The sequence below is a fragment of the Hypanus sabinus genome, chromosome 14 (genome assembly GCF_030144855.1).
Source record: "Hypanus sabinus isolate sHypSab1 chromosome 14, sHypSab1.hap1, whole genome shotgun sequence".
Lineage (NCBI taxonomy): Eukaryota > Metazoa > Chordata > Chondrichthyes > Myliobatiformes > Dasyatidae > Hypanus > Hypanus sabinus.
The window spans coordinates 109,374,612-109,401,619 of NC_082719.1; the positions used below are offsets into that span (position 1 = coordinate 109,374,612).

The window sequence follows — 27,008 nt, forward strand, 5'->3', positions numbered from 1 at the left end:
AACTTCCTACCCCATATCTTAAAGCCATGTCCTCTTGTATTGAGTAGTGGTGCCCTGGGTAGAGGTGCTGGCTGTCCACTCTATCCATTCCTCTTTATATCTTCTATATCATGTCTTCTCTCATCCTCCTCCTCTGCAAAGAGTAAAGCCCTAGCTCCCTTAATCTCTGATCATAATGCATACTCTCTAAACCAGGCAGCATCCTGGTAAATCTCCTCTGTATCCTTTCCAATGCTTCCACATCCTTCCTATAGTGAGGCAACCAGAACTGGACACAGTACTCCAAGTATGGCCTAACCAGAGTTTTATAGAGCTGCATCATTACATCGTGTCTCTTAAACTCTATCCCTTGACTTATGAAAGCTAATGCCTCATAAGCTTTCTTAACTACCCTATCTACCTGTGAGACAACTTTCAGGGATCTGTGGACATGTACCCCCAGATCCCTCTGCTCCTCCACAGTACCAAGTATCCTGCCATTTACTTTGTACTCTGCTTTGGAGTTTGTCCTTCCAAAGTGTGCCACCTCACACTTCTCCGGGTTGAACTCCATCTGCCACTTCTTAGTCCACTTCTGCATCCTATCAATGACTCTCTGCAATCTTCTACAATCCTCTACACTATCTACAACACCACCAACCTTTGTGTCGTCTGCAAACTTGCCAACCACCCTTCTACCCCCTCATCCAGGTCGTTGATAAAAATCATGAAAAGTAGAGGTCCCAGAACAGATCCTTGTGGGACACCACTAGTCACAACCCTCCAATCTGAATGTACTCCCTCCACCACAACCCTCTGCCTTCTGCAGGCAAGCGAATTCTGAATCCACCTGGCCAAACTTCCCTGGATCCCATGCCTTCTCACTTTCTGAATAAGCCTACCGTGTGGAACCTTGTCAAATGCCTTACTAAAATTCATGTAGATCACATCCACTGCACTACCATCATCTATATGCCTGGTCACCTCCTCAAAGAACTCTGTCAGGCTTGTGAGGCACAATCTGCCCTTCACAAAGCCATGCTGACTATCCCTGATCAGACCATGATTCTCTAAATGCCCATAGACCCTATCTCTAAGAATCTTTTCCAACAGCTTTCCCACCACAGACATGAGGCTCATTGGTCTATAATTACCTGGACTATCCCTACTACCTTTTTTGAACAAGGGGACAACATTCGCCTCCCTCCAATCCTCCAGTACCATTCCCGTGGACAACGAGGACATAAAGATCCTAGCCAGAGGCTCAGCAATCTCTTCCCTTGCCTCATGGAGCAGCCTGGAGAATTTTCCGTCAGGCCCCGGGGACTTATCCATCCTAATGTATTTTAACAACTCCAACACCTCCTCTCCCTTAATATCAACATGCTTCAGAACATCAACCTCACTCATATTGTCCTCACCGTCATCAAGTTCCCTCTCATTGGTGAATACCGAAGAGAAGTATTCATTGAGGACCTCGCTGACTTCCACAGCCTCCAGACACATCTTCCCACTTTTATCTCTAATTGGTCTGAACTTCACTCCTGTCATCCTTTTGTTCTTCACATAATTGAAGAATGCCTTGGGGTTTTCCTTTACCCTACTCGCCAAGACCTTCTCATGCCCCCTTCTTGCTTTTCTCAGCCCCTTCTTAAGCTCCTTTCTTACTACCCTATATTCCTCAATAGACCCAACTGATCCTTGCTTCTTAAACTTCATGTATGTTGCCTTCTTCCACCTGACTAGATTTTCCACTTCACTTGTCACCCATGGTTCCTTCACCCTACCATTCTTTATCTTCCTCACTGGGACAAATTTATCCCTAACATCCTGCAAGAGATCCTTAAACATCAACCACATGTCCATAGTACATTTCCCTGCAAAAACATCATCCCAGTTCACACCCGCAAGTTCTAGCCTTATAGCCTCATAATTTGCCCTTCCCCAATTAAAAATTTTCCTGTCCTCTCTGATCCTATCCTTTTCCATGATAATGCTGCATTAGAACTGCATTGAGGAGAAATTTCATTTTTCAGAGGGTAAGGAGTCTTTGGAATGCTTTACCCCAGAGAATTGGAGAGGCTCAGTCATCAAGGCCATTTACACTGGTAATGAATATGCTTTTGGAAATTGAGGGAATAAAGGAATATCAAGATATAAAGGAAAAAAGTCATGGAAATGAAAGGTTATCTATGAACCTCAGGAATGGCAGAATAGACTGAGGGCTGAAATGGTTAACTCCTGCTTTGAATGAAATGCTATAATGTAGATGCGGAATTAACTTGAGGTTTGAACGATTTAAGTGCTCGGCCAGATTGAAGGGGTCAGGGTGTCAAGGGTGGAGGTGAGGGACAGGCCAGTTCATCTCATCTTTGAGCTGAACTGAGGCCATGGCCTGCAACTAGTGGGCTCCTGAGTGGACTGCAGTGATGCCTGGCTTTGTATCTGTGACTTACTTTCATGAACTTCAGTCCTGAATGCAGTTTGATAACTTTTATTGTTTGCACTATTTGGTTTTTTTGCCCTCTGTACATTCTGTTGTTTTTTGTTTGAATGGATTCTATTGGCTTTCTTTGATTTGTGGCTGCCTGTATGGAGATGAATCTCAAGGTTGTATAACTTGTACATATTTTAATAATAAACATATTTTGAACTAAAAGGTCTTCTGCAGCTATTCTGGATATTATGGGGCAAATTGCTGTCTCCTGTCCTTAGTTACTGCAGCTAGGGCATCCTACATGTATTTCAACAGATTTAGAAATTATGGTTGAGAGATATAGAAATTCTAAATGTGAAAATAAAAGTTCAAGATAAATATATCACATTGAGCCCATCAGAATTAACCTTGGTTATCTCCTCTTGCTCTTTAGTGATGTAATTGCCTTTGAGAAGGCTTACTGTGAATACAGACTGAATCGGATCGAAACGGCATTGAAGACCATCGAAAGTGTTGAGCAAAGGACCAACAAGTTAAAGGAGCTTTATGCACAAGTGGTATCTAAATATATTTTTCCATGTTGAGAGTGAAATTAATATTGTCCCTATACAGTATGTGTGACTGACAGTGCTACTAAAAATCAATATTTGGGTCATAGAAAACTACAGCACAGAAACAGACCTTTGGCCCATCTAGACCATGCTGAATCATTTAAACTGCCCAGTCCCATTGACTTGCACCTGGATCATAGTCCTGCATACCCCTGCCATCCATGTAGTTATCCAAACTTAAATGATGGAATCAAAATTGCATCCACTGCTTGCAGTGGCAGCTCATTCCACACTCTTACCACCCTCTGAGTGAAGGAGTTTCCTCTCATATTTCCCTCAAATATTTCACCTTTCATTCCTCACCCATGAGTTATAGTTGTGGTCTCACCCAACCTCAGTGGAAAAAGCCTACTTGCATTTATCCTTTCTATAGCCCTCATAATTTTGCATACCTCTATTAAATCCCCGCTCAATATTCTATGTTCTAGTTCTAGAGAATACAGTCCTAATCCGTTCAGTCTTCCCTTATAACTCAAGACTTCCAGACCTGCCAACATCCTTTTAAATTTTCTCTGTACTCTTTCATCCTTATTAGGTGACCAAAACTGCACACAATACTCCAAATTAAGCCTCACCAATGTCTGACAACTTCAAAATAACATCCCATCTACACAGAATGCTGGAGGAACTCAGCAGGCCAGTGTATGATGCTGCCTGGCCTGCTGAGTTCCTCCTGCATTTTGTGCATATTACTTTGATTTCCAGGAATGGCAATTTTTCTCTTGTTTGTGATAGCATCCCATCTCCTGCACTCAGTATTTTGATTTTTGAAGGCCATTGTGCCAAAAGCTTTCTTTATGACCCTATCTACCAATTTCAATTAATTCTGGACCTGTATTCCTAGATCCCTTTGTTTCCCCACACTCCTCACTGCCCTACTACTTTTTGTTTAAATACAGGATCTAAATCAACAGCAACACATGCAAAATGCTAGAGGAACATAAAGTTGACAGAAAGTTAGGATAGAGGATTAGAAGTCAGAATAGTCTTGGTTGCCTGAAACAGTTGTTGCCTTTGTGAAGTCATTTTGGTTTTTGAATTTAAATTAAGGGAGAAATTTAAGTAAATTAGGCCCAGGGCCATTGTTTTCATGAAGGCCTTTGTAGGTGACCAATTTGATACTGATTTGATCATTACACTTCTTCCCCACTTAGTATGCAAGTTTGTTTTAATCAGATCTAAAGGAGGCTATGTAGGAGGGAAGGATTAGATCGATCATGAAGTAGGTTAAATAGGTTGACAGAAGCATCATGGACCAAGGGCCTGTACTGTTCTATGTTCTAAGCTGGAGCTCTTTTCCCTAGAGTGGTGGAGGCTGAGAGATTTGATAGAAGTTCATAGTAGAGGCTTAGATAGAATAGATAGTATATTTTTTCCCCAGGGTTGAAATGTCTATTATTAGAGGGCATGTACTTTAGATGAGGGTCGCAAGTACAAAGATATACAAACCAAGGATTTTTTTTTACACAAAAAATGTTGGCTAGAATGCGTTGCCAAGGCGCAGGAATGCTATCAATTACTCCAAATTAATCTAATCGTTCCTTCAGAGAATGGGGCACATGGTCAATGTGCAGGGAAGAGGGATTAGATTAATTTGGAGTAATTGAGTCATTGCCTTAAGTAGTTCAGATTAAAAGCGGATCTCGTGCTTTCTCAGCATACATGATGAATAAACTCTGCTCGGGTTTCCAGCCAGGTACAAGTATCAATTGTAACCGACATTTTGATGACAAACTCTCACCTTCATCAGGGATGATGCCTGGGCATGTCTAGTGTGGTGCTATTTATTTCCCTGTAATCCATCTCTCCTGATTAGTTAGTCCTCATCCAATCAGTTTTCTGCTCTCCCACCTTACTTACAGTCAAATTTCAGTTCTTACTTGGAGCGAGACCTTCATCTTTGTTAAAATTCTTCTCCTTTAGTTTTATTTCAATGGCTTCCTTCACCAGGCAGTCCAAAAAGCCATTAGTACAGCACAATAGTTTTATACCTCAGGGTCGGTACCACCAAGGCTAACGGGCTCCCTAAGAGGGTTAAGGAGGGTTCCACCCCGAGGCCTATCATCAGTGGCAGAGATTCTCTGACTTACCACCTCCTTATGCATTAACAACAATGCTGCTCCCCATTGTTGGGGGCTGTGAGCGTCACATCAAGAAGTTGACTGACTGAGTTAAAATGATAACCAACATCTGTCTGAACCTGGAGGACATATTGGTCAGTTTCAACATGGTGTCCCTGTTCATGAGACTTCTCATGAAGGGCAGCTTGGTCCTCCTGTGGTCACAGTTTGATACGGGTACCATTGACCTTTTTGAGTACACTCTTACATCAACGTACTTCCTCTATAAGGGTGACTACTATGAATAAGTAGACGGAGTGGCCATGGGATTGCTCTTGTTGCTGGCTATTGCCATTTTCTACGTGGAGGACTTTGAGGAGAGGGCTCTGAGTTCATCGCCCTTACACCCTAAATGCTTCTTCAGATACATTGATGTCACCATTGTAGTGTGGCCTCATGGACTCCAGGCACTCCCAACAATTACTTGACCATCTGAACAGAGTACATCCAAACATTCAATTTACGATGGAGATGGTGAAGAATGGTTGCCTCCCATTCCTGGACATTCTAATACGATGATAACCGGATGGTAGTCTTGGACATGGTGTCTATCAGAAACCTACCCACAGGGATTTATATCTCAACAATAACAACCACTGTCATGCCTCCCAATGTGGAGCAGTTCTTTCTGCTTCAATTAACCGTGTGAAAACTTTCATGACGAGAAAATAAGATGATTATGCATGACGTTCCTGCAGAATGTCTACTGGATGAAGGAAATCAATTGGGCCATTAAAAGGGCTGGCAAAAAAACCAGGAAGCCTAACAATGAGGAGGACCCAGTTGCTACTGCCTGTCTTCCCTGTATTTCATTGGTTTCTGGAAAGATTGCCAGAATACTGAAGAAATAATGGATTAACCTACTAACCCTAATGTTACATTAATCCCATTCTCCTTATATTCTTTTAACTCCGTGTTGAAACCGATTTTTTTGATGTTAGGTGTCAATGATTTGTATGATGGAGTTGATGACTGTTGCAAAGTTTGCAAACGAAACGAAGATAGGTGGAGGGGCAGGTAGTTTTGAGGAATTAGGCAAGACAGCGTCTATACCATTAGGAATTTTAAGAGATTTGGTATATCAACAAATACACTTAAAAACTTCTATAGTTGTACTGTGGAGAGCATTCTGACAAACTGCATCACTGTCTAGGGTGGGGGGGGGGCGCTACAGCACAGGACCGAAAGAAGCTTCGGGGGTTGTAAATTGAGTCAGCTCCATCTTGGGTACTAGCCTACAAAATACCCAGGACATCTTCAAGGTGCGGTGTCTCAGAAAGGCAGCGACAATTATTAAGGACCTCCAGCACCCAGGGCATGCCCTTTTCTCACTGTTACCATCGGGTAGGGTATACAGAAGCCTGAAGGCACACACTCAGCAATTCAGGAAGAGCTTCTTCCCCTCTGCCATCTGATTCCTAAATGAGCATTGAACCTGTGAACACTACCTCACCTTTTTAATATATATTTCTGCTTTTTACATGATTTTTAATCTATTCAATATATATATTATTTTTTTTCTATATTATGCATTGCATCAAAGTGCTGTTGCTAAGTTAACACATTTCATGACACATGCCAGTGATAATAGTGATTTTGATTCTGAGAAGGACTGGTAGAATGGGCAATGAAGTGGCAGATGGAATACATTGTCAATAATTGTACGGTCATGCACCTTGATAGAAGAAATTAGAGGGTTAACTATTTTCTAAATAGAAAATCCAAAAATCTGAGGTGCAAGGGGATTTGGGAGTCCTTGTGCAGGATTCCCGAAAAATTAATTTGCAGGTTGTGTCTGTGGTGAAGAGGGCAAATATGATGTTCGCATTCATTTCAAGAGGACTAGAATATAAAATCAAGAATGTCGTGTTGAGACTTATAAAGCACTGGCGAGGCTTCATTTGGAGTATTGTGAGCAGTTTTGGGCCCCCTTATCTTAGAAAGGATGTGCTGAAAATGGAGAGGTTTCAAAGAGAGTTCCCGAAAATGATTCCAGGATTAAATGGCTTGTCATATGAAGAGTGTTTGACAGCACTGGGCTCTATTCACTGGAATTCAGAAGAATGAGGGGTGATCTCATTGAAACCTATTGAATGGTGAAGGGCCTTGACAGCGGATGTAGAGAGGACATTTCCTAAGGTAGGAGAGTCTAAGACCAGAGGACACAGCTTAGAAGGGCATCCTTTTACAACAGAGATGAGGAAGAAATTCTTTAGCCAGAGAGTAGTGAATCTGTGGATTTTTTCTGCCACAGGCAGCTGTGGAGGCCAAGTCTTTATGTATATTAAAAGAAGAGGTTGATAGCTTTTTGATTGGTCAGGGCACTAAAGGATAAGGGGAGATAAGACTATAAGACATCAAGTCAACTCAAGTCACTTTTATTGTCATTTCGACCATAACTGCTGGTACAGTACACAGTAAAAATGAGACAATGCTTTTCAGGACCATGGTGTTACATGACACAGTACAAAAACTAGACTGAACTACACAAAAAAAAAACACCACAGAGAAAGCTACATGAGATTACAGACCTACACAGGACTGCATAAAGTGCAGAAGAACAGTGCAGGCATTACAATAAATAATAAACAGGACAATAGGGCAAGGTGGCAGTCCAGGCTTCGGGTATTGAGGAGTCTGATAGCTTGGGGGAAGAGACTGTTACATCGTCTGGTCGTGAGAGCCCAAATGCTTTGGAGCCTTTTCCCAGACGGCAGGAGGGAGAAGAGATTGTATGAGGGGTGCATGGAGTCCTTCATAATGCTGTTTCCTTTGCGGATGCAGCGTGTAGTGTAAATGTCCGTGATGGTGGGAAGAGAGACCCCAGTGATCTTCTCAGGTGACCTCACTATCTGCTGCAGGGTCTTACGATCCGAGTTGGTGCAATTTCCAGGCAGTGATGCAGCTGCTCAGGATACTGTCAGTACAACCCCTGTAGAATGTGGTGAGTCTGGGGTGTGGAAGATGGACTTCCCTCAGCCTTTGCAATAAGTAGAGATGCTGCTGGGCTTTCTTTGCTATGGAACAGAATTAGGCCATTTGGCTCGTCATGTCTGCTCTGCCATTCAATCATGACTGATCCTTTTTTCTCCTCCTCAGCCCCACTTCCCAGCCTTCCCCCTGTAACCTTTGATACTGTGTCCCATCAAGAACTGATCAAGCTCCACCTTAATTACACCCAGTGATCTGGCTTCCACAGCTGCCTGTGGTAACAAATTCCACAAATTCACCACCAAATTAATGTATATCTCTGTTTTAAATAGATGTCCCTCTATCCTGAGGCTGTGCCCTCTTGTCATAGACTCCCCTACCATGGGAAACATCCTTTCCACATCTAGGCCTTTCAACATTCGAAAGGTTTCAGTGAGATCCCCCCCATTCTTCTAAGTTCCAGCGAGTATAGACCCAGAGCCATCAAACACTCCTCGTATTATAACCCATTCATTCTTGGAATCATCCTTGTGACCCTCCTCTGAACCCTCTTCAATGCCAGCACATCTTAAACAAGGGGCCCAAAACTGTACACAGTATTCAAGGTGAGGCCACACCAGTGCCTTGTAAAGCCTCAGCATCACATCCCTGCTCTTGTATTCTAGATCTCTTGAAATGAATGTTAACAGTGCAGTTGCCTTCCTTACCACCAACTCTACCTGCAAGTTAAACCTTCAGAGGTTTGAACGGGGCACGACTGCGCAAGTGTGTGGAAGCTGGCCAGTGAGAACAGCAGGAAGAGTTTAAAAATAAGACAGATTTACAGAGCGGGCATTGGAGTAGAGGGAGACCTAGCAGGAAGGCTTTGGCTTAATGGGGCTTCACCGATAAAAGGTCAAGGCAAGGCAGGTTATCTGTTCAGAATACAGACAAAGTATGTGTGTGAGGCTGGTTTTCTGTGCTAGGTGTCAGATGTGGGAGGTCCTGGAGACTCTCAGCCTCCCGGATGACCACTTCTGCACCAGGTGCATTGGACTGCAGCTCCTTAGAGACCACGTTAGTGAACTGGAGCTGCAGCTCAATGACCTTCATCTGGTCAGGGAGAGTGAGGAAGTGATAGAAAGGAGCTATAGTTAGGTATTCACTCTGGGACCCTGGGAGACTGAGAAGTGGGTAACACTCAGAAGAGGGAAGGGCAAGAGGCAGATGCTAGAGAGTACCCCAGTGGCTGTACCCCCTGACAATATGTACTCCTGTTTGAATACAGTTGGGGAAGACGGCCTACCTGGGGGAAGCAACAGTGATCACACCTCTGGCATAGAGTCTGGCCCTGTGGGTTAGAAGGGTAGGGAAAGGAAGAGGATAGCAGCAGTGATAGGGGACTCAATACTTAAGGGGTCAGATAGGCGATTCTGTGACACAGGAAAGAAACGCAGGTGGTAGTTTGCCTCTCAGATGCCAGGGCCCATGATGTTTCTGATCGCGTTCACGATATCTTGAAGTGGGAAGGAGAACAGCCAGAGGTCATGGTACATATTGGTACCAGTGACATAGGTAGGAAAAGGGAGGAGGTCCTGAAAATAGGCTACAGGGAGTTAGGAAAGAAGTTGAGAAGCAGGACCTCAAAGGTAGTAATCTTGGGATTGATTACTGGTTGTGCCACGTGACAGTGAGTATAGGAATAGAGTGAGGTGGAGGCTAAATGCATGGCTGAGGGATTGGAGCAGGGGGCAGGGATTCAGATTTCTGGATCATTGGGACCTCTTTTGAGGCAGGCGTGACCTGTACAAAAAGGACAAGTTGCACTTGAATCCGAGGAGGACCAATATCCTGGCAGGGAGGTTTGGGGGAGTTTAAATTAGAATGGCTGGGGGTGTGAGCCGACCTGAAGTGACGGGAGGAAGGGAGGTTGGCTCACAAATAGAGAAAGCTTGGAGACAGTGTGAAAGGGAGGACAGGCAAGTCAAGTCACCTTTTATTGTCATTTCGACCATAATTGCTGGTACAGTACACAGTAAAAACGAGACAATGTTTTTCAGGACCATGGTGTTACATGAAACACTGCAAAAACTATACTGAACTACGTAAAAAAAACAACAACAACACAGTGAAAAAAACACTACACTAGACTACAGACCTACCCAGGACTGCATAAAGTGCACAAAACAGTGCAGGCATTACAATAAATAATAAACAAGACAATAAGGCAGTAAGTTGTGTCAGTCCAGGCTCTGGGTATTGAGGAGTCTGATAGCTTGGGGGAAGAAGCAGTTACATAGTCTGGCCATGAGAGCCCGAATGCTATGGTGCCTTTTCCCAGACGGCAGGAGGGAGAAGAGTTTGTATGAGAGATGCGTGGGGTCCTTCATAAAGTTGTTTGGTGTTCTTAACGATCTCTATCTAAGAGCTGTCGATGTTCAGCGGGGAGTGGTCGCTCCGTACCCTCCTGAAGTCAACAACCATCTCTTGTTTTGTTCACATTCAGAGACAGCTTGTTGGCTCTACACCAGTCCATTAGGCGCTGCACCTCCTCTCTGTAAGCTGACTTGTTCTTGCTGATGAGACCCACCACAGTCATGTCATCAGCGAACTTGATGATATGGTTCGAACTGTGTGTTGCAGCACAGTCATGGGTCAGCAGAGTGAACAGCAGTGGACTGAGCACACAGCCCTGGGGGGTGCCTGTGCTCAATGTGATGGTGTTGGAGATGCGCCTCTGATCCGGACTGACTAGCTCTCCCAGTCAGGAAGTCTAGTATCCAGTTGCAGAGGGCCAGCTCAAGCCCAGCAGGCACAGCTTTCCAATCAGTTTCTGAGGGATGATTGTGTTGAATGCTGAACTGAAGTCTATGAACAGCATTCAAACATAACATGTCTTTTTTGTCCAGGTGAGTTAGGGCCAGGTGGAGGGTGATGGCAATGGCAGCGTCTGTTGAACGGTTGGGATGGTACGCAAACTGCAAGAGGTCCAGTGAGGGGGGCAGCAGGGTCTTGATGTGCCTCATGACGAGCCTCTCGAAACAGTTCATGATGACAGAACAAGTGCTACACCTGCCCTTACACTTCCTCCCTCACCACCATTCAGGGCCCCAGACAGTCCTTCCAGGTGAGGCAACACTTTACCTGTGAGTTGGCTGGTGTGGTATACGGCGTCCGGTGCTCCCAGTGTTGCCTTTTATATATTGGTGAGATCCGACGCAGACTGGGAGACCGTTTCGCTGAACACCTACGCTCTGTCTGCTGGAAAAAGCAGGATCTCCCAGTGGCTGCATAATTTAATTCCACGTCCCATTCTCATTCTGATATGTCTATCCATGGCCTCCTCTACTGTCAAGATGAAGCCACACTCAGGTTGGAGGAACAACACCTTATATACCGACTGGGTAGCCTCCAACCTGATGTCATGAACATTGACTTCTCTAACTTCCGTTAATGCCCCTCCTCCCCTTCTTACCCCATCCCTGATGTATTTAGTTTTTTTTCCCCTCCTTTTTTTACTTTCTCTCTCTGCCCATCACTCTGTCAGTTCTCCATCTCCCTCTGGTGCTCCCCTCCCCCTTTCTTTCTCCCTAGGCCTCCTGTCCCATGATCCTTTCCCTTCTCTAGCTCTGTATCCCTTTTGCCAATCACCTTTCCGCCTCTCAGCTTCACCCCACCCCCTCTGGTCTTCTATCATTTTGCATTTTCCACTATCCCTCCTACTTTCAAATCTCTTACTGTCTTTCCTTTCAGTTATTCCTGACGAAGGGTCTCGGCCCGAAACGTTGACAGCGCTTCTCCCTATAGATGCTGCCTGGCCTGCTGCGTTCCACCAGCATTTTGTGTGTGTTGCTTGAATTTCCAGCATCTGCAGATCTCCTCGTGTTTGTCTCATGATGATGGATGTGAGTGCAACGGGATGGTAGTCATTTAGGCAGGACACTGAAGATTTCTTCAGCATGGGAGCGATGATGGTGGTGTTGAAGCACGTTGGAACGGTGGCGCTGCTCAGGGAGATGTTGAAGATGTCAGTGAGAACATCTTATAGCTGCTCTGCGCATCCTCTAAGCACTCTACCAGGGATGTTGTCTGGTCCAGCAGCCTTCCATGGGTTGACCCTGCACAGGGTTCTTCTCACATTGGCCACGGTGAGACACAGCACCTGGTCATTTGTAGGTGGGGTGGACTTCCTCGCCACCACATTTTGCACCTCAGAAAGAGCATAGAAGTTATTCAGCACATCTGGGAGGGAGGCATCACTCACACAGTCAGGTGATGTTGTCCTGTAATTGGTGATGTCCTGAATGCCCTTCCACATGCACCGCGTGTCGCCGCTGTCCTGGAAGTGGCTGTGGATTCGCTGGGTGTGTGTACACTTTGCCTCTCTGATGGCCTGGGACAGTTTGGCCCTCGCTGTTGTTATGGCTGCCTTGTTGCCTGCTCTGAAGCTGGAGACTTGGGTCCTCAGCAGTGTACGCACCTCCGCAGTCATCCATGGCTTCTGGTTAGTGTGTGAAGTGATGGTCTTGGCCACAGTGATGTCATCAATGCACTTGCTGATGTAGCTAGTCACTGATGCCGTGTACTCTTAAGTTGGTAGAATTGCCTTCAGTTGCATGCAGCCTCCCGGAACATGTGCCAGTCAGTGTGCTCAAAGCAGTCTTGAAGGGCAGATATGGCTTCTGCTGGCCAGGTTTTCACCTGCTTCAGAGCTGGTCTGGAGCACCTGACAAGTGGTCTCTATGCTGGGATTAGTATATTAGAGTTGTGGTCTGAGTAATCAAGGTGGGGACGGGGCTCTGTCCGGTATGCATCGGGGATGTTTGTGTAAACCAGGTCCAACATGTTCTCCCCCCTTGTTGCAAGGTCCACCTACTGATGGAATTTGGGGAGCACTGACTTAAGGTTCACATGGTTAAAATCACCGGCGGCAATAAACAGTCCATCAGAGTGTGCGTTCTGCAGTTCGCTTATCGCCCTGTACAGTTCACAGAGTTCCTCCTTAGCATTGGCGCTGGGGGAATGTAGACACTGACCATGAGAACAGTGGTGAATTCCTGTGGCAAATAAAATGGCCTGCATCTAACAGCCACAAACTCCACTAGGGATGAGCAGTATCTGGAAACCAGCACAGAGTTCTTGCACCATTCCGTATTGATGTAAACACACAAGCCACCACCGCGGGTTTTACTGGAGAGAGCTGTGTCCCTGTCCGCTCGAAACAAGGTGATAGAGAATCAGGTAATAGGAAAGGGACGAGCTTAGACTGATGGTTTGAGTTGTTTCTATTTTAATGCGAGGAGTGTTAAAGCAGATGAGCTTAGAGCGTGGATCAGCACTTGAAGCTATGATGTTGTGGCCATTACAGAGATTTGGATGTTGCGGGGGCAGGAATGGCTACTTCAAGTGTAGGGCTTGAGATGCTTCAGAAAGGATAGGGAGGGAGGCAAAGGAGGTGATGGGCGTGGCACTGTTGATCAGAGATAGTGTCACGGCTGCAGAAAAGGAGGAAGTCATGGAGGGGTTGTCTATGGAGCCTGTGTGGGTAGAAGTTGGGAATAAGAAGGGTTAATAACTCTACTGGGTGTTTTTTATAGACCACCCAGTAGTAACAGGGACATAGAGGAGCAGATAGGGAGACAGATTCTGGAAAGGAGTAATATTAACAGGGTTGTTGTTGTGGGAGATTTTAATTTTCCAGTTGTTGCTTGGCATGTCCCTAGAGTGAGGGGCTTAGATGGGGTAGAGTTTGTTAGGTGTGTTCATGAAGGTTTCTTGACACAATATGCAGATAAGCCTACGTGAGGAGAGGCTGTACTTGATGTGGTATTGGGAAATGAACTTGGTTAGGTGTCAGATCTCTCAGTGGGAGAGCATTTTGGAGAAAGTGATCACAATTCTATTGGAGAGGGATAGGAACAGACAAGTTAGAAAAGCATTTAATTGTAATAAGAGGAATTTTGAGACTTTCAGGAAGGAAATAGGAAGCTTAAATTGGAAGCATACGTTCTCAGGGAAACGTACAGAAGAAATGTGGCAAATGTTCAGGGGATATTTGCGTGGGGTTCGGAGTAGGTACGTTCCAATGAGACACGGAAATGATGGTAGGGTACAGGAACCATGGTGTACAAAGGCTGTTGTTAATCTAGTCAAGAAGAAAAGAAGAACTTATGAAAGGTTCAAAAAACTAGGTAATGATAGGAATTTAGAAGACCATAAGGCTAGCAGGAAGGAGCTTAAGAATGAAATTAAGAGCGCCAGAAGGGGCCATGAGAAGGCCTTGGCGGACAGGATTAAGGAAAACCCCAAGGCATTCTACAAGTAATTCTACAATCGGAGCAAGAGGTGGAGAGTGAAGTAGTAAAGGCATCTCAGAGAAAAGCCATTTCTTTTTAACTGAGTGGGGAAAAGAGGCTAGACTGTGCAGGCACGTGACGTAGGGCGCCAAAGGTTTAAAAAGGAGAGGAATTTTTCAACACTGGTTTAAATTGAAGCAAGAGGTGGAGGGTGAAGAAGTAAAGGTATCTTGCAGAGAAGCCATTTTTAAAAAATTGATTGGGGAAAAGAGGCTAGACTGCGCAGGTGCGTGACGTAGCACTCCAAAGTTTAAAAAAAAGACCACCATATACAGTGGCCGTCGGAGTGGACTGAGTCAGAGTGAAACGGCTTTAGCTCAACAGGCTTCAGCGTGAACAGGCAGAGGTGAGGGCAGGTGATGGTAAGTTTTGTTTTGTTTGCCTAGAATAGAGAGAATACCAGGCAGGATGTTGGAATGCTCCTCTTGCAGGATATAGGAAGTCTGGGAGACCTCCAGTGTCCCTGACGATGACTCCTGCAAGAAGTGCATCCAGATGCAGCTCCCAACAAGCCGCATTAGGGAATTGGAGTAGGAGCTAGATGACCTCTGGATCAGTCGGGAGAATGAGAAGTTTATAGATAGTAGTTTCAGGGAGGTAGTTACGCCAACGGAGCAGTGCATAGATAATTGGGTTACCGTCAAGCGAGGGAAGGGGAAAGGGATGGAAGAGCAGGGCTCCCCTGTGGCCATTCTCCTCAACAACAAGAATACCAATTTGGATACTGTTGGGGGAGGGATGACTTACCTGGGACAAGCTGCGGGATCTCGGGCACTGAGTCCGGTTCTGCAGCGCAGAAGGGTGGGGGGTGGGGGGAAGAAGAAGGGAGCAGTAGTGATTCGGGTCTCGATAGTTAGAGGTACAGACAGGAGATTCTGTGGTCCTGACAGAGACTCCTGGTTGGTTTGTTGCCTCCCGGGTGCCAGCATCAGTGATGTCTCTGATTGTGTGCACAGCATTCTGAAATAGGAGGGTGAGCCGCCAGATGTCATGGTACACATCAATATCAATGACGTAGGAAGAAAGAGTGAGGAGGTCCTGAAGAGTGAGTATAGAGAGCTTGGTAGGAAGTTAAAAAGCAGGAACACGTGGGTGGTAATCTCAGGATTGCTACCTGTGCCATGTGCCAGTGAGGGGAAGAATAGGATGCTCTGCAGGATGAACATGTGGCTGAGGAACTGGTGTAGGGGGCAGGGTTTCAGATTTCAGGATCATTGGGACCTCTTCTGGGTCAGGTTGGACCTGTACAAGAGAGACGGGTTACAGCTGAACTACAAGGGGACCAATATCCTTGCAGGGAGGTTTGCTAGTGCTAATGGGGGTGGGGGGGGGGAAGAGTTTAAACTAGATATGCAGGGGGATGGGAACCAGAGTGCCAGAGTAGGTAGTGGAGCGGGGCTGAAGATAAATGATGTTGAAAGTTCATGCAAAGTCAGAAATAGGTTTGTGTGTGGTGGTAATTATGTTCTGAGGTGTGTTTATTTCAATGCGAGGAGTATTGTGGGGAAGGCTAATGAGCTGAGGGTGTGGATTGACACGTGGAATTATGACATTACAGCCATTAGTGAAACTTGACTTTAGGAGGGGCAGGACTGGCAGCTTAATGTTCCAGGGTTCCGATGTTTTGGATGTGATAGAGGCAGAAGGATGAAGGGTTGGGGGGGGAGTGGCATTGATAGTCAGGGAAAATGTTACAGCAGTGCTCAGGCAGGACAGATTAGAGGGCTTGTCTATCGACCATATGGGTGGAGCTGAGAAACTGGAAAGGTATGACCACATTAATGGGGTTGTATTACAGACCACCAAATAGTCAGTGAGAATTGGAGGAGCAAATCTGCAGAGAGAAAGCAGACAACTGCAGAAAACAAAGTTGTGATAGTAGGGGATTTTAATTTTCCGTGTATTGATTGGGACTCCCATACTGTTAAAGGTCTAGACAGGTTAGAGTATTAGAAAATGAGTTAGGACTGGTGATGGAAATGTGTGTAGGGGAACACTTTGCTTCCAGTGATCATAACACCATTAGTTTCAACTTGATCATGGATAAAGATAGATCTGGTCCTCGGGTTGAGGTTCTAAATTGGAAAAAGGCCAAATTTGAAGAAATGAGAAAGATCTAAAAAGGATCTTGGCGTTTTAAAGTGACAGTCCACAGATAAAATGAACCCTGGGGGGTACATAACAGTAATGTATATGGATTTTAGCATTACATTTGATGGGGTACCTCATGCAAGGCTTTTTGAAAAAGTAAGGAGGCATGGGATCCAAGGGGACATTGCTTTGTGGTTCTAGAACTGGCTTGCCCACAGAAGGCAAAGAGTGGTTGTAGATGGGTCATATTCTGCATGGAGGTCGGTGACCAGTGGTGTGCCTCAGGGATCTCTTCTGAGACTCCTACTCTTTGTGATTTTTATAAATGATTTGGATAAGGAAGTGGAGGGATGGGTTAGTAAATTTACTGATGACACAAAGGTTGGGGGTGTTGTGGATAGTGTGGAGGACTGTCAAAGGTTATAGTGGGACATTGATAGGATGCAAAACTGGACTGAAAAGTGGCAGGAGTTCAACCCAAATAAGTGTGAGGTGGTTCATTTTGGTAGGTTAAATATGATGGCAGAATGTAATAATGGTAAGACTCTTGGCAATGTGGAGGATCAGAGGGATCTTGGAGTCTGAGTACATGGGACACTCAAAGCTGCTTTGTGGTTAAGAAGGCATATGGTGCTTTGCCCTTCATCAATCGTGGGATTGAGTTTAAGAGCCGAGAGATAGTGTTGCAGCTATATAGGACCCTGGTCAGACCTCACTTGGACTACTGTGCTCATTTCTGGTCTCCACACTACAGGAAGGAGGTGGAAGCCATAGAAAGGGTGCAATGGAGATTTACAAGGATGTTGCCTGGATTGGGGAGCATGCTTTATGAGAATAGGTTGGACCTTTTCTCCTTGGAGCGATGGAGGAGGAGAGGTGACCTGCTAGAGGCGTACAAGATGATGAGAGGCATTGATCATGTGGATAGTCAGAGGCTTTTTCCCAGGGCTGAAATGGCTAGCACGAGAGGGCATAGTTTTAAGGTGCTTGGAAGTAGGTACAGAGTAGATATAATCATATAACCATAGAACAATTACAGCACGGAAACAGGCCATCTCGGCTCTTCTAGTCCTTGCAGAAGGCTTATTCTCACCTAGTCCCACTGACCTGCACTCAGCCCATAACCTTCCATTCCTTTCCTGTCCATATACCTATCCAATCAGATGTCAGGGATAAGTTTTTTTACGCAGAGAGTAGTGAGTGCATGGAATGGGCTGCTGGCAGCAGTGGTGGAGGCGGAAATGATAGGGTCTTTTAAGAGACTCCTGGATGACTACGTGGAGCTTAGAAAAATAGCTGGCTATGGATAAAACCTAGGTAGTTCAAAGGTAGGGACATGTTTGGCGCAGCTTTTTGGGCCGAAGAACCTGTATTGTGCTGCAGGTTTTCTATGTTTCTATGTGTTCTGCATAAGGACTCCCAAGTCCCTCTGCATCTCAAACTTTTAGATTTGCTCCCCATTTAGAAAATGGTCTGGAAATTTAGTTCTACCACCAAAGTGCATGACCATGCATTTTCCAACTTTGAGTTTCATTTTCTGTTCTCTTGCCCACTTACCTTGTCTACAAAGTCATCTATTCCATCATCTAAATCATTGATCTACAGCATAAAAAAAAGCGGTCCCAGCACTGACCCCTGTGGAACACTAAGGATCACTGACAGCCAACCAAAAAAGGATCCTTTTGTTCCCACTCTCTACCTCCTACCAATCAGCCAATGCTCTAACTATGCCAGTGGCTTTCCTGTAATGCCATGGGCTCTTAACTTGGGAAGTAGTCTCATGTGTGGCAGCTTGTCAAAGGCCTTCTGAAAGTCAAATATACAACATCTATTGCATTCCCTTTATCTATCCTAGATGTAATCTCCTCAGAGAATTCCAATAGGTTCATCGGGCAAGATTTTTGCTTAAGGAGACCATCCCGACTTTATCCTATCATAAGATATAGGAGCAGAAGTAGGCCATTTGGCCCATTGAGTCTGCTCCACCATTCAATCATGGGCTGATCCAATTCTTCCAGTCATCCCCGCTCACCTGCCTTCTCCTCATACCCTTTGATATCCTGGCTAATTAAGAACCTATCTATCTTTGTCATAAGTGTACCCAATGATTTGGCCTCCACAGCCGCTCATGGCAACAAATTCCACAGATTTACCACTCTCTGACTAAAGTAATTTCTCTGCATCTCTGTTCAAAATAGACATCCTTCAATTTTGAAGTCGTGCCCTCTTGTCCTGAACTCCCTAGCCATGGGAAATAATTTTGCCATATCTAATCTGTTCAGGCCTTTTAACATCTGGAATCTTCTCCTCTATCACCAAGTACTCTATAACCTCATCCTTAACCAATGACTAACATCTTCCCAACCACTGAGGTCAGTCTAACTGGTCTATAATTTCTTTTATGCTGCCTTCCTCCTTTCTGAGAATGGACTGACATTTGCAATTTTCCAGCCCTCTGGCACTATGCCAGAGAACATTGACTTTTGAAAGATCATTACTAATGCCACCACAATGTCTACCGCTACCTCTTTCAGAATCCTAGGGTGCAGTTTATCTGGCCTGGTTGACTTATGTCCCTTTACGTCTTTCAGATCCCTTGTAATAGTAACTGCACTCACTTCTCTTCCCTCACACCCTTCAACATCTGGCACACTGTTACTGTCTCCCACAGTGAAGTCTGATGCAAAATACTTGTTTAGTTCATCTGCCATTTCCTTGGCCCCTGTTATTATTTCTCTGGCTTCATATTTTAGCAGTTCTATAGCTACTCTTATCTCTCATCTTTATTTTTTACATACGATAAAACTTTTACTTTCCACTTTAATATTGTTTGCTAGCATGCTTTCATATTTCATGCTTTCCCTCTTAATGAATCATTTTGTTGCTCTGTGTAGGTTTTTAAAAGCTTACCAGTTCTCTGACTTTCTACTAATTTTTGCTTTGTTGTAAAAACAAAAGAGAGGCATTGTTCGTGTGGATAGTCAGAGGTTTTTTCCTAGGGCTGAAATGGCTAGCATGAGAGGGCACAGTTTTAAGGTGCTTGGAAGTAGGCACAGAGGAGATGTCAGGGGTAAGTTTTTTACGCAGAGAGTGGTGAGTGCGTGGAATGAGCTGCTGGTGTCAGTAGTGGGGGCAGATTTGATAGGGTCTTTTCAGAGACTCCAGGACAGGTATATGGAGCTCAGAAAAATAGAGGGCTATGGGTAACCCTAGGTAATTTCTCAGGTAAGGACACGTTTGGCACAGCTTTCTGGGCTGAAGGGCCACTATTGTGCTGTAGGTTTTCTATGATTCTAACCTAGGACATTCAGTTCCCAACTACAACCATCAAACTACAAACCACAATTTAGTAATGGCCACAACATCATTCCTGACAATCTGTAATAGTGCAACAAGATCATCCACCTTATTTCTTATACTCCGTGCATTAAGATATAACTCTTTGAGAATGGTATTTGCTACTCATTTTGATTCTGCATCCTTAGTGCACTGATACTCACTCTGCTGGCTGTGATTATGTTCTATCATCTGCCTGTTTGCACACTATCTTTGCTTTTTTACCATCCTGAGTCTCTTCACTTTGGTTTTCAAACCCCCCCCCCCCCCCCCCCGCCAAATTAGCTTTTTATTGTAATTTTTTTTATTGAAGTTCATCATCAAACGAACATTCCACCAAATTAGCTTAAATTCTCCCTGATAGCTCAAACAAACCTGCCTATGAGAATATTGGTTCCCCTCGGGTTTGGGTGCAACCCATCACTTTTGAACATTTCATGCCTTCCCCAGAAAAGATCCAAATGATTCAAGAACCTGAAGCCCTGCCCCCTGTACCAGCTTTTCAGCCATGCATTTATTTGCCAAATCGTCCTGTTTCTACCCTCACTGGTGCATGACGCAGGCAACAATCCAATAACTACTACCCTGGAGGCCCTTCCTTCTCAGTGTCACGAACCTCGTAACTGGGTGTCTTACCAGCAAAGATAGGAGTAGCTGTTGAAGTCTGATGATACTATTTTTAACAGTATTTATTACTAAAAATACACAAAAATAATATCAATGCAAATATACAGATAATATACGTCGTCAATACTAAACCTAAAAGTGCAGGTATTATAATAATAATCAATAAGAAATAAGCTCTATCATTGTCTAGGGGATAATGAATTGTCCGATGGAAATATAATGTTCAGTTCAGTTCATACAGGCTGCAGTCGTTGCTGATCACCATGTGGCAGTTGTTGGAGAGAGAGAGAGAAAGAGAGAAAAACTTGCCGACTTTCCTTGTTACGATCTTGATCCGTATCCGTCCTTTAGCTAGACCGTTCCGTGGAGAACTCGTCAGCCAGGCAAAGATGGACACACACCCAAGCCCCCCACCGATCTTGTAGCATTTCTCCTGGTGCGTCTGAGGGGTGTTCTCCAGACCCGACTTTTATCCTCACTTATGGGGTCTCAGATGTCAGTCAGGTTGGGATGATGCAATCCCTCAACCAGACCACTCTGGTTGCCCCCTGAGGGGTTTCAATGAATAGTACAGTATTCAATACACAATTCCTTCTCCAAGAGACAATAGCAGTAATCAGTGGTTCCGCTTTTGTTAGGAGACATTCCACTTTTTGTGTATTCCTGCGTTGTCAATAACAACTGCCTTTTCTGTTATCCTGCGTCTCTCTCTCTCTCTCATTACTGACATGATGTGTATCTCTCTCATTTCCTGGGTATCAGACCCGAAATAATAGCGATCTTGCAATTCTCAAAAAGGAGGGGGCGACTTTGCACCCTTCGGCCCATCAGAGTTGCTCCACATTCGTAACATCAGCTTTCTACTTAGGTCTCTAAATTCTTCTTTCTGTTTGTTTTTCCTTCCTATGTCATTTGTACAAATATGTACCAAGACATCTGACTGCTCTCACTCTCTCTCCAAAATGTTGTCGATGTGATCCAGACGTCGCTGACCCTGGCACCTGAGAGGCAACATACCATCTGGGTGTTCCATTGATGTCCACAGAATCTCCTGTCTGTTCCCTGACTATCGAGTCTCCTATTACTACTGCTCCCTTCTGCACCATGGACCCATGCTTACTGTCAATAACCTGGTCTCCATGGCATTCCCCTCGGAGGTCATCCCCCACAACAGTATCCAAAGTTGTATATTTATTTTTGAGGGGAATGTCTATAGAGGTACTCTTTGCTGACTATCTATTAGATGGCAGGAGATTGGGGCTGAGAGGAAATTTGGATCAGCCATGGCAGAGCAAATTTGATGGTCCAAATAGCCGGATTCTGCTCCTGTATCTTATGGACTTACAAGATCAAGGATGTGATGCTGAGGTTTTATAAGGCATTGGTCAGACTGCACTTGGGTATAATGAGCTGTTTTGGGCCCCTTATTTAAGAAAAGATGTGCTGGCATTGGCAAAGTTCCAGGGGAGATTCATGAGAATGGTTCTGGGAATGAAAGGGTTAACCCATGAACAGTGTTTGGGCCTGCATTTGCTTGGCTTTAGAAGAATGTGGGGGAGAATGTGGATCTCATTGAAACCCATTGAATATTGAAAGGCCTAGATAGGGTGAATGTAGAGACATTGTTTCTTATAGTGGGTGAGTCCCAGTCCAGAGGGTATAGCCTCAGAATAGAGCGATGTCCCTTTAGAACAGAGATGTGGAGGAATTTCTTTAGCCATAGGGTGGTGAATCTGTGGAATTCATTGCTACAAATGGCTGTGGAGGCGAAGTCATAGGGTACATCTAAAACAGAGGTTGAAGGTTTCTTGATTAGACAGGATGTCAAAGGTTATGGGGAGAAAGGTGTTGGGGGATAATAAATCAGCCATGATGGAATGGCAGAGCCGTCTTGATGTGCTGAGTAGTCTAATTTTGCTCCCATTTCTTAAGATCTAATTGTTATAAGAGATATTTAGACAGAGAATGAAATAAGCAAAACATTGCACAACACGAACCTTGTGCAAGAAAACAGGTTAGTGTGGCCGGTTAACACGCCTAAGATGGATATAATTGGCTTTCGTGCTCTATGATTTATTCTCGAATGGTTGTGACTACAGGCCCATCAAAATGGTTGATTTTTGATTTCTCCCTTGTTGAGCAAATAGGGATAGAGAATAAGCAACTTACCAAATGTCTTCATATCCCTTGAAAATATTTTTAACAAATCAGTTTGAGATCTTTACTGGAATAAAAGCATCTTTAATTTCTATAGTCAACTTCACCTCTTCTGCAAATTCAGTTGTACAGATTGGAACGGTATGAAGACTGCTTAACAGTTTATCGTGATTTAATTCGGAATTCACAAGATGACTATGAAGAGGAAAGGAAAACCAATCTTTCTGCAGTTGTGGCAGCTTTAAGCACTTGGCAAGATTCATACCCTGTAAGTATGAGAATTTACCTCTTTAAAGAGGTGTATTGCTTTCTATTGTCATCTTTTATAGTTTAATGCTGAGATTTTGTGTGTAATTTATTTTTTGCATGAAGTTGAGGAGCAAAGCATCTTGATCTTTGTTCTATCTCGGAGGAGAAGGGGTGAGAGCAGAGATGTTGCCAAACATGAAATGTGGTTAAGTCCTCTTAACTCTGATGGAAGGAAGCTATATTATAATAACCATATAACTGTTACAGCACGGAAACAGGCCATCCTGGCCCTTCAAGTCCGTGCTGAATGCTTACTCTCACCTAGTCCCGCTGACCCGCACTCAGCCCATAACCCTCCATTCCTTTCCTGTCCATATACCTATCCAATTTTACTTTAAATGACAATACCAAACCTGCCTCTACCACTTGTACTGGAAGCTCGTTCCACACAGCTACCACTCTCTGAGTAAAGAAATTCCCCCTCGTGTTACCCTTAAACTTTTGCCCCCTAACTCTCAACTCATGTCCTCTTGTTTGAATCTCCTCTACTCTCAATGGAAAAAGCCTATCCACGTCAACTCTATCTATCCCCCTCATAATTTGAAATGCCTCTATCAAGTCCCCCTTCAACCTTCTGTGCTCCAAAGAATAAAGACCTAACTTGTTCCACCTTTCCCTGTAACTTAGGTGCTGAAACCCAGGTAACATTCTAGTAAATCTTCTCTGTACTCTCTCAATTTTGTTGACATCTTTCCTATAATTCGGTGACCAGAACTGTACACAATACTCCAAATTCGGCCTTACCAATGCCTTGTACAATTTTAACATTACATCCCAACTCCTATACTCAATGCTCTGATTTATAAAGGCCAACATACCAAAACTTCACCACCCTATCTACATGAGATTCCACCTTCAGGGAACTATGCACCATTATTCCTAGATCACTCTGTTCTACTGCATTCTTCAATGCCCTACCATTTCCCATGTAAATACCATGTTTCAGAAAGAATGATGACATTTCAGAGGCTCTCGTGTAAAATGCCTGACCATGCATTTGCATGGTGCACTTGATATAGGTGGAGAAACTGAGAGGATGGGATGAAGCTCTTTCAGGATCCAGTGTGGTAGGAGTAGCAAGGTGGTTGTGGGAGTCTGTAGCTTGTATGGATCTATGGCACTATGGAGTTCCTCTAGGATGCATGGTGGTAGGATTAGTCAAGGTGGCCGTGTGAGTCTGTAGATTGGTAATCTAGATTGGTAAACCAGGCCCTCAACCGCCCTGCCGAAATCAGCGATGAGGCCATTGCTCGCCTACCTCAGGTGGAGATCAACCTGGACCTTGACAGCCTCCCCACAGAAAAGCCATCAGGCAACTTTCTTGCAGCAAAGCACCAGGATCAGATGCAATCCCTGCTGAAGTCTACAAAGCAGGAGGTCCATTCATGATGCAGAAGCTGACTGAGCTCTTCCAGTCTATGTGGAACGAAGGAAAGGTCCTGCAACAGTTGAAAGATGCCAGCATAGTCCACATCTACAAGAGGAAAGGCAACTGCCAGTCTTGTGACAATCACTGAGGCATCTCCCTCCTGTCCATAGCTGGGAAAATCTTGGCTCGCGTCCTGCTTAATTGGCTTCTCCAACACCTTGAGCAAGGTCTCTTCCCAGAAAGCCAGTGTGGCTTCTGTGCAGAGCGTGGAACTGTTGACATGATAATTGCTGCACGCCAACTCCAGGAAAAATGTCAAGAGCAGCACAGCGACCTCTTTATGACCTTCGTCGATCTGACCAAGGCATTTGATAGGGTCAGCAGAGATGGCTTATGGAAGATAATGGAGAAGTTTGGCTGCCCTAGCAGGTTCATCACGATTGTTTGGCAGTTCCACGATGGCATGATGGTGAAAGTTTTGGATGATGGTGACGAGTCAGAAGCGTTCCCAGTGAAGAACGGTGTGAGGCAAGGATGCGTTCTCGCCCCTACAGTCTTTAGCATGGTCTTCTCTGCTATGCTGAATGATGCCTTTCGCGATTGTCAGGATGGTATACACATCAGATACAGGACTGGCAGTGGGCTATTCAACCTCCGGTGTCTGTAGGCTGTTACAAAGGTAAAGGAGACCGTCATCAGAAACCTCTTATTCACTGATGATTGCGCCCTCAACGCCAGCACAGAGCAGAAGATGCAGCGAGAAATGGACTGCTTCTCACAAGCCAGTGACAACTTTGGACTTACAATCAGCACCAAAAAGACCAAAGTTATGTACCAGCCCGCACCCGGAAAGCCCTACCAGGAACCACACATCACAGTAAAGGGGCAGAAGCTACTGGCAGTTGACAGCTTTACTTATGTGAACATAGATGCAGAGATCAGCAACAGAATTGCCAAAGCCAGTGCCGCCTTTGGGAGACTCCGTGAGAATGTATGGGAGCGGAGAGGACTCAGCCTTACCACCAAGCTGAAGGTCTACCGAGCAGTGGTTCTCACCACTCTCCTCTATGCCAGCGAGACCTGGACTGTCTACAGCAGACACACTAAACAGCTCAACCACTTCCACTTGAGCTGCCTCCGCAGACTTCTCCACGTATGATGGCAGGACGAAGTCCCAGACACGGAGGTCCTGGAGCGGGCTAGCACCCACAGCGTCTACACTCTCCTGCAGAAAGCCCGAGCCAGATGGGTTGGCCACGTTGTCAGGATGTCTGACAGTCGACTACCAAAACAGCTGCTGTATGGAGAGCTGAGCCAGGGCAAGCGCTCAGAGGGCAGAAGAAATGTTTCAAAGACTGCCTCAGTGTCCCTCAAAGACCTCAACATCAATCCCAGTAGCTGGGAATCGCTTACTCTGGACCACCCAACCTGGTGGAGCAGGACCACTAAAGGAGCATATGCAGCAGAAATCAGAGGCACCTCAGAGGCTTAGAGGAAACGTGTCGCGTGCAAGGCTCGAGCTACCTCCACTTCCACTGCAGCACTTACCCTCATGTGTCCCACATGTGGGCGAGCTTTCAGGGCCCGTATTGGCCTCACCAGTCACCTCTGGACCCACAGTCACAAACCCTCCACCTGACAGAAGTCGTGGTCGTCTTCAACTCCGAAGGATGAACAACAGCAATGGATCTATGGCATAATGCTAACCCATTTGATTGACATCCAGTCCACTGCTCTGTTTATTTCCTTCATTAAAACTTTCTACACAAAGCTCTAGTTCACCTGTCTTAACAATTTCTTAAATTGCACTAAAATACAGTTGGGCAGCAATTACGTTCAAACTTTAAAGTAAATCTATCGTTAAAGTATATATATGTCACCACATCCGACCCTGCGATTTGTTTTCTTGCAGGCATATCCAATAAATCCATAATAGAATCAGTGAAAGGCTGTATTAATAGGCGTTCAACCAGTGTGCAGAAGATAGCAAACTACAAATACAAAAATAATTAGTAATAAATAAGCAATAAATACCAAAAATATGAAATGAAGAGTCCTTTGAAAGTGTTCCATTGGTTGTGGAAACATTTCAATGTTGGGGCAATTGAAGCTATTCCCTTTGGTTCAAGAGTCTGATGGTTGAGAGGTAATAACTCTTCTTGAACCTTGTAGTGTGAGTCTTGAGGCTCCTGTACTTTCCTGATGGCAGCAGCAAGATGAGAGCATGTCCTGGGTGGTGGGGTCCTTGATAGTGGATGCATCTTTCCAGTGATAACACTTTGTGTACATGTGCTCAGTGGTGGGGAGGGCTTTACCCGTGATGGACTGGGCTGATTCCACTACTTTTTGTAGGCTTTGCCATAAAAGGCCATTGGTGTTTCCAATGCAGACGGTCAGTATACTCTCCACTACACATTTACAGAGGTTTTAGATGTCATGCCAAATCTTCGCAAATTCTTAAGGAAGTAGAGGTGCTGCTGTGCTTTCTTCATAATTATGTGCTGGGTCCAAGACAGATCCTCCGAAATAGTAACTCAGAGGAATTTAATGTTACTGACCCTCTCCACTTTTGATTCTCTGATGAGGACTGACTCACAGACCTCTGGTTTCCTCCTCATGAAGTCAATATCAGCTCCTTGGTCATGCTGACATTGAGAAAAAGGTTGTTGTTATGGCACCACTCAGCCAGATTTTCCATCTCCCTCC

At 44.8% G+C, this 27,008-nt stretch overlaps 1 protein-coding gene across 1 annotated transcript in view; it reads left to right on the forward strand.

Moving 5' to 3' along the window:
- The window catches only part of srp72 (signal recognition particle 72), a 228,925-nt gene that overhangs the window by 22,559 nt on the left and 179,358 nt on the right, over positions 1–27,008 (forward strand). The window contains exons 3-4 of the mRNA XM_059989802.1: positions 2,850–2,973; positions 22,749–22,892. Coding sequence (XP_059845785.1) covers positions 2,850–2,973; positions 22,749–22,892 — 268 coding nt within the window. The remainder of the gene's footprint in view (positions 1–2,849; positions 2,974–22,748; positions 22,893–27,008) is intronic.